This window comes from Arvicanthis niloticus, chromosome 24 (assembly GCF_011762505.2).
Source record: "Arvicanthis niloticus isolate mArvNil1 chromosome 24, mArvNil1.pat.X, whole genome shotgun sequence".
NCBI classification, from domain to species: domain Eukaryota; kingdom Metazoa; phylum Chordata; class Mammalia; order Rodentia; family Muridae; genus Arvicanthis; species Arvicanthis niloticus.
The window spans coordinates 38,478,523-38,492,091 of record NC_133432.1 but is presented as its reverse complement, the minus strand read 5'-3'; the positions used below and the strand labels follow the sequence as shown (position 1 = coordinate 38,492,091).

The window sequence follows — 13,569 nt, the reverse complement described above, 5'->3', positions numbered from 1 at the left end:
GACGGGGCGTGCCCTGCAGCGGAATAATTTAAAGGTGCCGAGTCTGAGGCAGTGGACAGAAAACTATGGGTGTTGGCCGGCGCTGGGTGGACCTGGTTGCAGCTCCTGAGTGGTCCGAGTTTCCATCGACTGAGCAAAGGTGTCCCTTCGAGGACCGTTAGCGAGCTTCAGCTTTGCCCCGGATCGATTTGTCCTGATTCCGGGTAGGTCCCGACTTTTTGATGCTCCAATACCACCCCACCCCCATACCTAAGTTCCTTGTCCCGGTGTTCCCGCATCAGTAGCCAGATGCGACCTGGAGTACGGAAAGGAAGTAGTCAATCTAACAATTTTCCAGGTAACATCTCAGGGCCCTGCGATCCCTCTAAATTTCCATGAATAGTCTAAGGGTATCAAAAAGATCTTCAGCGTCACAGAAGAGTACCGGCAACATTCCTACCTCCCTCGGTATCTTCCTGGAAGTTCCTAGACTCCTTAGTAGTTATGTGTATTCCGGATCTCAGTAACTTTCCAGTGCATCGTTCCTCCTACCCTCCCCCAATTCCGGCGTCCCTGGTTACATACACCTCCTGCATCATTCCACTAATCCCGGGGATGCTCCGCACCTCGAGACCCGGTAACTTTCCTTTTACGTGACAGTTAAATCTCCAAGCTTACGACTCTAACACTTTGGGAGCTCCTCTTACTCCAATGGCCCTAGAGCCCCCTTTCCAGTAGATTCCACAGCAGTGTTCCTCTACGCCCCAGCTCCCAGCTTCCTTGATGGGGCAGGCTTGGGTCAGGAGCCCAAAGTCCAATTGTCGCCTCAGCCTCCTGGCTTACAGGTCCTGGTTTCTCCCGGACTGGGACATTACGTTTTTACCGGGTGTAGGAGTGGGTCTCAGGTGAGGGTTGGTTAATCGAGAGTAGTCAGACTTATGGAAGGCCAGGCTAAAAGGAGCCACTGCCAGAAGAGATCATAGCTTAAGGGCACCTGCCAGCGAGCTGCTAACTGTGGGTGGCAGGACCGCTACCCTTTGGCCATTGGGTGCAGATGAATTCGTTGGGGAGTCTGGTTAGCCTTATGCATAAGTGAAGTAGGTCAAAGAACTGGGGGCTGGTCTTACCCCTTGATCTGGGCTGGGAGGTCAATTTGCCCCCATCCTTCTGTCTAGCAGTTCCCGCTCTAGACGCTCTCACCCCAACCCAGGCGAATGGAGGAGTCACTCCAGCCAAAGGTATCTAGGGGGCGTGGCTTGTGAGATGAGATAGGGGAAGAGCCTGTAGTCAGGGCTGGGTAGGCTTGATTGACATCTTGTACTGGTCCCTTCTGCTCCTCGATTTCCAGGACTGCAGGCTACCAGACCTGCTACCTAGTCTGAAGCAATCAATGGAGGCCCCACTGCAAACTGGAATGGTAAGGGTTGGGGATTTTTTTTTTTTTTTTTTTTTTGCACCGGACTACAACTCCCGGCGGGCTTGCCGTGCACCTCGCGATTCTTTCTCCGAGAACCATGTATGTGCAGGCGAAACTACGTTTCCCAGCATGCATTGCGGGAGACCTAGTCTCAGGGAAGGCTTAGTCGCTCCCCCCGTAGGGGGTGGGAAAGAAACCTGCATTGACCCATTCTGCGGATGGGGACGCCGAGTCACGAGCTGAATACGACCTCCTCCGGGGCAGAGGTGATTCGAAAGGCCCTGGAGGAGGGCTTGGGGAGACGGATATGCGTTGCCCAGCCTGTGCCGTTCGTTCCCCAGGTGCTGGGCGTGATGATCGGGGCCGGTGTGGCGGTGCTGGTCACCGCCGTGCTCATCCTCTTGGTGGTGCGAAGGCTCCGGGTGCAGAGTGAGGATCCCGAGGGCCCCTCTGGGGGAATCCTATAGGGATGGAGGGGAAGCCGCAATACCGGGAGAGACCAAACGGCTGGGGTGGGGATTTGTTGAAGCGTGCGCGGAGCTCAAGCACCGTCTTCCCCCGCCCCCAATCCTCAGAAACTCCAGCCCCGGAGGGTCCCCGATATCGGTTCCGGAAGCGGGACAAAGTGCTTTTCTATGGCCGGAAGATTATGCGGAAGGTGAGTTCCAAGACCTACTGCTGGCCTGGCTGACCACAGAAACCCTGCCCTTTCCTATTTACACTTAATAGTGGACATCTCTGCCTTTATTAAGGTCTCCTTAGATCAGCCCTTCCTCTTTCCCCAAATGACTCAATATTCTAAATTCTCCCAGGTGTCACAATCCACTTCGTCCCTGGTGGACACATCAGTCTCCACCACTTCCCGGCCCCGAATGAAGAAGAAACTGAAGATGCTTAACATTGCCAAGAAGTAAGGCTGACACTGAGTGTACTGGGTGCCAGACGGGTCAACTCACACCGGAATGTTTGTATTTCAGAGTCCTTCTCTGTTCAGAGAAGTTCATATGGACTGTCTGGGAAATATTCCCATAGCAGAGGGACATCTCAAGGCTCTCACTTGGCAGGGGCTATCTCAGAGTTCTGTCACCCCAGACGTGACACTTCTGGTGTGGGCATGTTTGTCACTTAAGGCTTGTCTCAGTGTTTCCCTGTCCCTGGAGACTATCTGCCGCATATTTAGGAATCTACACCTGGTAGCAATATCAGATATTTGTATGGCTAGCTAGGAGGGCTGTTTTTCAGTTCTGTTCTCCAGGGGCATCATTCTGTCCATATAGGAAAGCATCTCTCTTGGAGTTGTCTGCGTCATTCACCCTTTATAGTTTTTTGCCCTGGGGAGCTATCTCAAGGGTATACGTGTGTATGTGTGTGTGTTGTTGTTTGCTTGGGTTTGTTTTGTTTTGTTGGCTTCCGGTCCTCCTTTGTGTTGGGATTATAAGTATGTGTCAGTATGCCTAGTTTATATGGTCCTGAGGATTAAATTCAAGACGTTTTTGCATGCCAGGCAAGCATGCTGCTAACAGAGCCACATCCCTATTCATTTATTCATTCGTTCATTCATTCATTCACTCATTTTTTGCAACAAGCACTCTGCCACTAACTATATCACTAGCCCTTACTTTATTGAGTTTTTTATTACTTAAAATTTATTTATTGTGTATGTGTTTGTATGTGGGTGTGTACATCTTATAGCATGTGTATGGCAGTTGGTTGTCTCCTTCCACCATGTGGATATCAGGGATGGAACTTGGGTTGTGAGGCTTGGCAGAAAGTACCTTTACCCACAAGCCATCTTGCTGGCCCTACTTTTTTTTTTTTTTTTTTTTTAATTTATTCAATTTACTTTGTGGTGCACAGTGTCAAACTCAGAGACTGGCCATGGTAGGCAAGCAATTTTGCCAGTGAGCTAAACTTAAGTCCTATGTCTTTTTTTTTTTTTTTTTTTTTTTTTTGAGACAAGGTCTTGCAAAGTTATCCAGGTTGGCCTTGAACTTTCTCTATAGCCCAGGCAGGCTTTGAACGTGTGATTCTTCTTTCTCAGCTTCCTGGGTAACTGGAACAACAGACCCTTGCCTATCATGCTTACCTATTTCAGAATTCCTTTATGGGCCAGTAAGATGGCACAGTGGGTAAAGACACTTGCTGTCAAGCCTGGAGACATGAGTTCTATTCCTAAGACCCATATAGGGGAAGGAGAAAACTTACTCTTGCAAGTTGTCCTCTGACCTACACAACACACATAGACACACACACACACAGACAGACAGACACACATTAGATAAACAAATATAAATTTGGATTTTTAAGGAAATAATTCCTTTGCATTAGAAAGTTAGGAAGGTTATCTCATATTTATCACTGTCTTTGAGAAGGCGCTTCTAGGGATCTCTGTAAGTTAAGAAATGGTTCTGGGATCTTCTTTCATCATGAGGTCTACCTGAAGGTCTTGTCCAAGAGTGTATTTAACACCAGGGGGCCATCCTTGAACTCTATGACACGCCACGGTATCACAGATCTTTTTATGATTTTGGTAGAATGACTGTTGGTAAAGTATTTGCTTTGCAAATAACACTATCTAGGTCTAATCTTTAGAACTCACATTTAAAAAAAATATCTGAGTATGGTAGCTCACTTATTATCTCAGCCCTGGGGAGCTGGACTCACTGACTGGCCAGCACAGCCTACTTGGTGAGTTCCACACCACTGAGAGACCCTGTCTCAACCAGATAAGGTAGACAGTATCTGAGGAACTACAACTGAGGTTGTCTTCTGGCCTACAGACATACTCACACACAGATACACATCACACACATATATGCCCCACCCACATACTACACACACCACACACATACACACCACATACAAACACACATACACATATAGACCACCCACACACAGAGACACACACATACACACCACATAACACACACACAAAAGTGTATTTCTAGCTTTTCTGAACCATGAATTGGCTGTGGTAATCACATAATGTTAATGTTAATGGAGTCTTTTTGAGTTCAGGATGATTATCTCAGAATGGTGAGCCAGGAGATGGTTTGGTCTCCTTGATAGAAGAATTCTTCCAGGCCTGGTATGGCACACACCTGCTATCTCTCGACTGACGAAGTGGAAGCAGGAATATCTGGAGTTCAAGGTCATCGTTGGCTACTTAGCCAAGTTTAATGCCATCTTGGGTTACAAGGAACACTGCCTAAAAATACTAACAAAACAATAAGGACAAAATGAAAGAGTTCTGTCTAGGTCTCTCCTTATCACTGAATTTAATTCATATGAGAGGGTCTATCTCAGGACTCTTGTGCTAGTGACGGGGCCTGCCTCATGCCACTTTGACTCAGAAAGCAGTTTCCCCCAAGTCCCTAGCAGAGCATCTGTACCTAAACTCTCCACAGTGGAAGAGGGTAGCTCAGGTTATCTGTCAGGATCAGAAAAGTTACAGTAGGGTTCACTAAGACCTGAGAGGAAGCTATCTCATGGACCTTTTGTTTCTCCTCTCTCTCTCTCTTTGCTTTAACTTTTTCTTCTCTTCCCTTCTGTTTCTCTTTCCTGCCTTCTTTTTTTAATTAATTAATTTAGTGTGTAGGTATGTGTGATGTATGTGACCATGTGTGTGGGCAGACTGAGGAGAACATCAGGTGTGCTGATCTGTTGCTGTCAGCCTTAGTGAGTGAGACGGAGTCTCTCACTGAACTTGCAGGTGATGGTTTTGGCTAGCCTGGCTGAAATAACTTTCAGGTCTCCTGTGACAACTACGAGTGCCATGAGCCTAAATCTCAGGGTTCAGTCACATTGGAACTGTAGAGTTCAGGGAACAGGGTTCTTGAGGCTCCCCCTCCTGAGGAGGTATGTCAAGTGTTTGCTTTGAGCCATAGCCCTCAGTGGTGTCACCACTAGGAAGTTGCCTTTGCTCAAGTAAAGAGCCCCCAAGCCATGCTCATGCAAGTACCCCCCACTAAACCCAGTGGGCCACAAAAACAAACGGAGCACCTCATGAAAGTAGGAAGGGGACTTCCCGAAATGAATGGGTCTGGCAGAAAGGGGATCGGGTTAGGAAGGATGGCAGAGGGCATGATCAAAGCACATTAGATATTTGTGTGAAATTGTGAATGAATAAAATAAAACTCCTAAGAAACTAGAGGGTCCATGCGAGAGCTCTGTGACTGGGGGATAGAAGTCCCTGAAGTGTACATCCTGAGTTTACTCTGTAAAAGGGCATCTGATAAACATTTTAGGACTGTATTGTGGGACATACACAGTCTCTGTGCTGGCTATTCAATTCTGCCTTTGAAGTGAGAAGGTGGCCATAAGTAATACATGAATGAATTAACATGGCAGTGTGCTAATAAATTTAATATAAAGGTAAGAAGAGGGCCTGATCTGGACAGTAGGCTGGTGTTTGCTTTGTATAAACCAAAGGGAAGAATTAAACGGGTGCCCTAGTTCTGCTCGAGCCTTCTGTTACCCAGCAGTTCTCAGCCTGTGGGTTGTGACCTCTTTGGGGGGTCGAACACCCCTTTTACAGGGATCATCCAAGACCATCTGCATGTCAGATATTTGCATTACAGTTTATAACAGTAGCAAAATTACAATTGTGAAGTAGCAACGAAAATAACTTTGTGGTCGGGGGTCACCACTGCATGAGGAACTGTATTAAAGGGCCGAAGCATCAGAAGGTTGAGAACCACTGCTCTAACCTTCCATCAGGATCTTGCGTATCCAAAAGGAGACTCCCACCCTACAAAGGAAGGAGCCCCCACCTTCGGTGCTGGAGGCTGACCTCACAGAGGGAGACCTGGCCAATTCCCACCTGCCCTCTGAGGTACTCTACATGCTTAAGAATGTTCGGTAAGTGTCGGGGCCTGGGTGTTTTGAGGGTTCCTTCAGAGCCTGGGACTACTTTGACCTCCTGCATTCCTTTCGCACCGTCCATCTCATAGGGTACTGGGTCACTTTGAGAAGCCACTCTTTCTGGAGCTCTGCCGACACATGGTTTTCCAGCGTCTCGGGCAGGGGGACTACGTCTTTCGGCCTGGTCAGCCAGATGCCAGCATCTACGTGGTTCAAGATGGGCTGTTGGAGCTCTGTCTACCTGGGCCTGTGAGTGACCCTGTGGGGCCACTGTGGGAGGCTAGGCACTGGGCATTTCTGGAGTTAGATACCGCTTTTGGGGATGTGTAGTCAGAAGTCAGGTTAATGATGGCTTAGTGTGGAGCCTAATAGTAGAGCCTTTACCCAGTGAGGGACCGCAGGTGGGGCTCAGTGGTAGGGCCCCTGTCTAGAATCCCCCAGCAAAGTGCTCACTAATGAGTGCTGGCCTATTATGTGTGGGGCTCAGGGCTCTAATTCTAATGCTATAGAAATGTCAGAGGACTGAGTGACCATTTGGGAAGATCCAACAGATGGTGAGAGAGTGATGTGCAGGAAGCAGCAACTGGTTAGGAGGTTTGTGAATTCAGTAATTACTGGGGTGAGTCAGAGGTGAGGTCCAGTGGCAGCCACTAGGAGGAGGCTGGCATTGGTATGTGGCCCCTTGTTTCAGGATGGGAAGGAGTGTGTGGTGAAGGAGGTGGTTCCGGGAGACAGCGTCAACAGCCTTCTGAGCATCCTTGATGTCATCACGGTGAGTGATAGTTTTCAGACGGGTAGAAGAGGGGAGGCCCTGATGCTGCTCCTGTTGTTTGAACCAAGAAGGGTGCAAGAGCAGGGAACGGTCTCACAGGTCTTGATCTCATCTCTTCTTCCCACACGTCTCCCAGGGTCACCAGCATCCCCAGCGGACTGTGTCAGCTAGGGCCGCACGGGACTCTACAGTGCTGAGACTCCCTGTAGAGGCCTTCTCCGCTGTCTTCACCAAGTACCCTGAGAGTTTGGTCAGAGTGGTGCAGGTCAGCCAGCCTTTCGCCTCCTCCACCTTGGCAAAGCACCACACCCTTGTACCATCCTGCTTATCCCGGGCATCAGCACAATGGTGGTCAGGCAGTACTTACTGCTTATCACCCCTGAGCAGCCAGACCTCTGTGGAGGCTGCTGACGCTGACTGCTCACTCTCCTGACCACACCTCTCTCCTGGTCCTGCCCTCATTCCTGCAGATTATCATGGTGAGGCTGCAGAGAGTCACCTTCCTGGCCCTTCACAATTACCTGGGTCTGACCAATGAACTCTTCAGCCATGTGAGTTGGACACAAGCATGAGAGGATGTGGAGACTCAATGTGGGCCACTTAGATGTGCTTTGAATGGCTTTCTGCCCTCCACTCCCACCACAGGAGATCCAGCCCCTACGCCTGTTCCCCAGCCCTGGCCTCCCAACCCGAACCAGCCCTGTCCGTGGCTCTAAACGAGTAGTCAGCACCTCAGGTACCGAGGAAACCGCAAAAGAGACCTCTGGCCGGCCCCTTGACCCCACTGGAGCTCCTCTGCCTGGGCCTGCAGGTATGTGAGGTGGGCCCTACCTGCCTCTCTAACATTTATTTATTTCATCACCATAGAAAGCAGTGAGGGTCAGATGGCAGCTTGCAGGAGTTCTTTCTCTCTACCTTGGGGGTCTCAGAGCTAGAACTCGGTCAGCAAGTTTGATGTACCAAACCCTTACTCACTGAGCCTAATTTTGCAGACTTAAATTGATCCTAGATCCAGAGGTGCCTTCTGTTCCTCACTCTTCCTAGTCCTAGCTGAGGCCTAGGGATTTGAGGGCAGGATCCTGAGCATTCATCTCTCCCCAGGGGATCCTGTGAAGCCCACGTCCTTAGAAGCGCCCCCAGCCCCTCTACTAAGCCGCTGCATCTCCATGCCAGTAGATATCTCAGGTTTGGAGCCCTGGTGGGTGGGAAGTAAAGGGTGGACAGTATGGAAATGACAAGGGTCTGGATTTGAATCTGGGACATGCTGGTTTCAGTCCTGATTTTGTATCCTTACCTACAAAATGAGTGTATACATCCTACTTCCTTGGTTCTTATTTTTTGATGGATATGCTCTGTGATCGTTCTTTTCTCAACTGTGTTAAGAAAGATGCAGAGGTAAAGTGTGGTCATCGATTAGTCATGTCTGTCATGGTTGCAGCAATAACGTGGAGTTAGTATTGGTTATAGCTGTGGTTACTAACCTATTTTTTTTTTTAACTTACTTACTTTGGAGCTGGGGGTAGAACTCAAGACCTTACGCATTCCAGCCAAATACTTCATCATTGAGGTCCACCCCAGCTCCATTTTTGTTGCCTCTCCTCCATGCATAGGCTTGCAAGGTGGCCCTCGTTCTGACTTTGACATGGCCTATGAGCGTGGCCGGATATCTGTTTCCCTTCAAGAAGAGGCATCTGGAGGATCTCAGACAGCATCCCCTAGGGTGAGGCCTTCTCTTTTCTCCCATCTCACCACAGCCCCCTTGGCCAGTTGGCAAGTCACTTGAAAAGGTCAGTTGGGAGGGCACACAGGAAATCACAAGTCCTACCTTACCCAGACCCCCACTCAGGAGCTCCGGGAGCAACCAGCAGGTGCCTGTGAATATAGCTACTGTGAAGATGAGTCAGCCACAGGTGGATGTCCCTTTGGGCCCTACCAGGGCCGCCAGACAAGCAGCATCTTTGAGGCTGCGAAGAGAGAGCTAGCCAAGCTGATGCGGATTGAGGTGAGCAGGCTGTGGAGAACTGTGGAGGGAGGCAGGGCATGAGAGAGGCAGGTGGAAGGGCTGGCTGGGCCTATGTCAAATCCTCTCCCTCCCCAGGACCCCTCTCTACTGAACAGCAGAGTATTGCTACATCATGCCAAAGCTGGCACCATCATAGCCCGCCAGGGAGACCAGGTAAGGCTGACCCTTGAGCTGTGGGACCCAGATATCATCCTCTGACCTCTGACCTCTGATCCCTGACCTTTATGTAGTGATTGCTGCTTTCCTTCGACAGTGGTCAACTTCTCACCCCTGTAGTTTTTAGCCTCTTACCCTGGGAGGATATGTTGTGTTGTTTTGAAACAGGGTCTCACTATGTATCCTTGGCTTGCCTGGAACTCACTGTACAGACCAAGCTAGCCTTGGACTCACAGAGATCCACCTGCCTCTGCCCACGACTGCTAGGACTAACGGTGTGCACCACCATGTATGGCCTAGCCAGACAGGGTTTTATGATCTTCACCCTCTCCCTTCACCTCAACTCCCATTGGGCCACTAAACCTTCACCCCTCATCCCTGAATTTTTTCTCTCGGCATTCCCAACCTCTGACTCTCTCTTATGGCCTCCCTGATCCTGTGGTGTACCTCCATCTTCTGTCCTCCTTCCAGCCTTCGTGGCTGCTTGGATAGGTGCTCATTCAATAGGGAGGAGTAGGACTCAGCTGGACGAGTGATCTCCCAGCATGCATGAAGCTCTGGGTTTCACCCCAGCACAACATAAGCTAAATGTGGCGGTGCATGCTTGTCACCCTAGCGCTGGGAAGGTAGAGGCAGGAGGATCACAATTCAGAGTCATCCTCAGCTACATAGTGACTTCGTAGTCTCAGCTACAGGAGACCTGCTCTCCAAAAACCAAGAAAAAAAACCTACTTCTGTATCTTTGTATAAAAATGGAGATCAGTGTGTGTGTCTGTAAAGTGGACCCAGAGACCATAGATTCTCACCTGTGTTAAGAAAAATACAGAGGGGCCGGGCAGTGGTGGCGCATGCCTTTAATCCCAGCACTTGGGAGGCAGAGGCAGGCGGATTTCTGAGTTCTAGGCCAGCCTGGTCTACAGAGTGAGTTCCAGGACAGCCACGGCTACACAGAGAAACTTTGTCTCGGGAAAAAAAAAAAAGAAAAGAAAAATACAGAGGAAGGGTACAGTACTCATCAATTGTGTCTGCCTTGGTTGTGGTACTTGGCATGGAGACAGGTTGGTCTTTTATCTTTATAAGCAGGGTTACTACTTCTAGTAATTTTGGCACTGGGAATGGAACTCAGCTCTTTACACATTCTAGGTGAGTGCTTTGCCACTGAGCAACACCCCAGCTCCATCCGTACTGTTCCTTTGTCTGTATCCATTCTTGTACTCGTGGGACTGCTGCTGTGTAGGCCTCAGGCGCCATTTTGAGCCTCCTAACAGCATCAAGGGTGTGGCACTATGTCTCCCCATCCCTCCATTCTTTTTATGGGGGATCTGAGGCCCACTAAGGGAAGAAACTGTGAGGCTAGGATCTCACATTCAAATGTGGAAGAGGGAAATCGGGTTGTCTTAGTCAGGGTTTCTATTCCTGCACAAACATCATGACCAAGAAGCAAGTTGAGGAAGAAAGGGTTTATTCAGCTTACACTTCCACATTGCTGTTCATCACCAAAGGAAGTCAGGACTGGAACTCAAGCAGGGCAGGAAGCAGGAGCTGATGCAGAGGCCATGGACGGATGTTACTTACTGGCTTGCTTCCCCTGGCTTGCTCAGCTTGCTTGCTTATAGAACCCAAGACCACCAGCCCAGGGATGGCACCACCCACAGTGGGCCCTCCCAATCTTGATCACTAATTGAGAAAATGCCTTACAGCTGGATCTCATGGAGGCATTTCCTCAAGGGGGGCGCCTTTCTCTGTGATAACTCCAGCTTGTGTCAAGTTGACACACAAAACCAGCCAGTACATGGGTGAATGGGTGAGACTTGAAATCTACATTTTTTTCTATTTTTTATGTTTGTGTGTGTGTGTGTGTGGGGTGTTGGTGTGTATACACACACATACATATTTTTCCCACTTGTGTTGGTGCATGTATGAATGCATGTATGTACACACACAGATGCATCCATTTAGAAGCTCATGTTAGGTGTCAGGAATTATCCTTCATCAACATCTCCATTCCAACACAGAGGTCACCAATACGCTTCGTCTCTGGCTAGCTTGTGCTGGCGATCCAGTGCCCTCTTGAGACTGGAATTACAGGTGGTCTGCTATGCCCACCTGTCATTTATTTAGGCTCTGAACTATGATCCTCACACTTTAGTAGCAAGTCCTAATAATAGCTGAGCCAGTTCCCAACCCCTGAGTTGAAACCCACACTTTGTCTCCAATTCCCTGTGTGACTCTGGCCAAAGACTAGAAAGTTCTCAGCTTCTTCAGTCTATGAGAATGAAGATAAGAAGAATCAATCAGCTCCTTGCATCAGTACAAAGGTGACAGCCCAGGAAAAGCTTTACAGGGCCTTATAGCTTGGTGTGTCCTTAGTGACAGTCGATGCCAGCAATGAGATAGAGATACTGAGAACCTGGACATGAGTTGGGGGCGGTCAAGTGGGGTGTGCTCCCTGTTGTCTCGTTGAGAGGTTCTGGCACTCGATGGGGGTGTTCTGTCTTCCCCTCTGCTGCTCATAGCAGGCATGGGCTCCTTTCAAGAGAGGAAGTCAGATGAGTCTCATGCCAGTCCTGTGTGGTCCCAGGTGGACGAACTGAAGAAGTGAGGTCACACAGCTTTGGGAGGGAAAGGCTTTATTTGGCTTACACTTCCCTATTGCTGTTCATTACTGAAGGAAGTCAGGACAGGAACTCAAACAGGGCAGGATCCTGCAGGCAGGAGCTGATGCAGAGGCCATGAAGGGATTCTTCTTACCAGCTTGCTTCTTCTTGTTCACTCAGCCTGCCTTTTTATAGAACCCAGGCTCGCCAGCCTAAGGATGGCCCCACCTACAATGAACCAAGCCCTCTGCCGTTGATCACTAATTGAGGAATTACATAACAGGTGCATCTCATGGAGGCATTTCTTCAAGTGAGGCCCTTTTTTCTCTGTTGACTCTAGCGTGCGTCAGTTTGGCACAAGATGAGCCACTACAGTGTGTGTGTGTGTGTGTGTGTGTGTGTGTGTGTGTGTGTGTGTGAGAGAGAGAGAGACAGAGACAGACAGAGACAGAGAGACAGAGACACAGAGAGACACAGAGAGAGGGAGAGAGCTAGCCTAGGGCCTTTGCACAAGCTAGGTAAGTACTCTGCCTCTACCACTGCTCAACCTCCCTGCTCCAGCATTTAAAAAATGGATCTATTTGTTTTAATTGTGTGTTAGTACACACTGTTAGTGCCAGCAGTTAGGAGGCAGAGGCAGGCCAGCCTGGTCTACATAGTAAGACCCTGTGTCAATTTTTTTTTTAATTTTTAAAATAATGTGTGTTGGTATTTGCATGTAAGCAAGACCAGAGGCATCAGATTGCCTTGGATCTGGAGTTAGGAGCAGTTGTGGTTGAGTCTACATTGGTCCTGGGAAGCAGACTTGGGTCCCCTACAATAGTTCTGTGCACTCTCAGCCACTGAGCCATTGCTGCTAGTGCACACACCCTGTCCAATTTTTGATTGCTATGACTTGAGAATCATGTGTTTGCTCCTTGTCCCAGGATCCTAGAAACCCCAGTCAGTGGAAGGAATCATCCAAACTAAAGTTATCAATAGTGTCAACTCTGGGAAACCCCGTTGTACACAAGAATCTTCCTAATGAGGGTTCTGTACCATCTCTAAGCATCCGTAATGGAAAATTTCAAATCCACAGTGCTCCCAAATCTAAAACCTTGTGTTGACATGATATCATAAGTAGGGAAGTCCACACCTGACCTGGGATAGACTGAAGTCAAACAGAAGCAGTAAACATAGTGTATGAAATTACCTTTAAGGGGCTGGAAGGATGACTTAGTTGGAAAGGTGTGTGTTTTGTAAACACAAGGATAGTTTGATCCCCAGGATCACATTCCCACATTAAAATTCAAGGCCTGATGTAGTGGTATTTGCCTGTAATCCCCGTGCTAGGGAGGTAGAGGCAGGAGGATTGGGAGAGTTCAAGGTCCTACTCAACTACATAGCAGGAGTGAGGCCAGCTTGGGCTATAAAAGACAGTATTTCTAAAAAGTAAACTAAAAAGAATTATCCTAAGGTAAAGTGTATATGAGACAAAAATAACCTGTTTAGACCTGTATCCTGTCACCAAGATACCTCATTTTTCTTCTGCAAATATTCTGAAATACAGGGGGACAATTCAAAATACAAAACACTTCTAGTCCCAAGCACTTTGAATAAGAGATTCTCAGCCTGTATTATAACAAGGGATCTGGTGAAACAGGTTTTGAAAACTGCTGTTTTATCCTTTCTTTGAAATTCTGAGTGAATTCATTAGCTTGTTCAAGGCCCTAAGAAGTTCTGCACTGAAATGTTCCTAATCTAGGGATGGCAATCAATGGCA

The 13,569-nt window shown here is 48.5% G+C and overlaps 1 protein-coding gene across 9 annotated transcripts in view; it reads left to right on the top strand.

Annotated features, from left to right (window-relative positions):
* The first annotated feature begins 45 nt into the window (after positions 1-45).
* Pnpla6 (patatin like domain 6, lysophospholipase) overlaps positions 46-13,569 on the top strand; it is a 29,797-nt gene continuing 16,273 nt past the window's right edge. The window contains exons 1-16 of one of the 9 annotated variants that reach the window (XM_076923800.1): positions 46-203; positions 1,158-1,217; positions 1,328-1,396; positions 1,738-1,825; positions 1,972-2,054; positions 2,209-2,306; positions 6,116-6,256; positions 6,349-6,508; positions 6,951-7,031; positions 7,168-7,296; positions 7,502-7,582; positions 7,677-7,842; positions 8,133-8,216; positions 8,642-8,751; positions 8,866-9,033; positions 9,130-9,207. In XM_076923800.1, coding sequence (XP_076779915.1) covers positions 1,194-1,217; positions 1,328-1,396; positions 1,738-1,825; positions 1,972-2,054; positions 2,209-2,306; positions 6,116-6,256; positions 6,349-6,508; positions 6,951-7,031; positions 7,168-7,296; positions 7,502-7,582; positions 7,677-7,842; positions 8,133-8,216; positions 8,642-8,751; positions 8,866-9,033; positions 9,130-9,207 — 1,560 coding nt within the window. In that variant the 5' untranslated portion in view covers positions 46-203; positions 1,158-1,193. Of the gene's footprint in view, positions 204-1,154; positions 1,218-1,327; positions 1,397-1,519; positions 1,826-1,971; positions 2,055-2,208; positions 2,307-6,115; positions 6,257-6,348; positions 6,509-6,950; positions 7,032-7,167; positions 7,297-7,501; positions 7,583-7,676; positions 7,843-8,132; positions 8,217-8,641; positions 8,752-8,865; positions 9,034-9,129; positions 9,208-13,569 lie in introns of those variants that run through there. The other 8 variants (XM_076923804.1, XM_076923801.1, XM_076923799.1 and 5 more) reach the window with 8 other exon arrangements.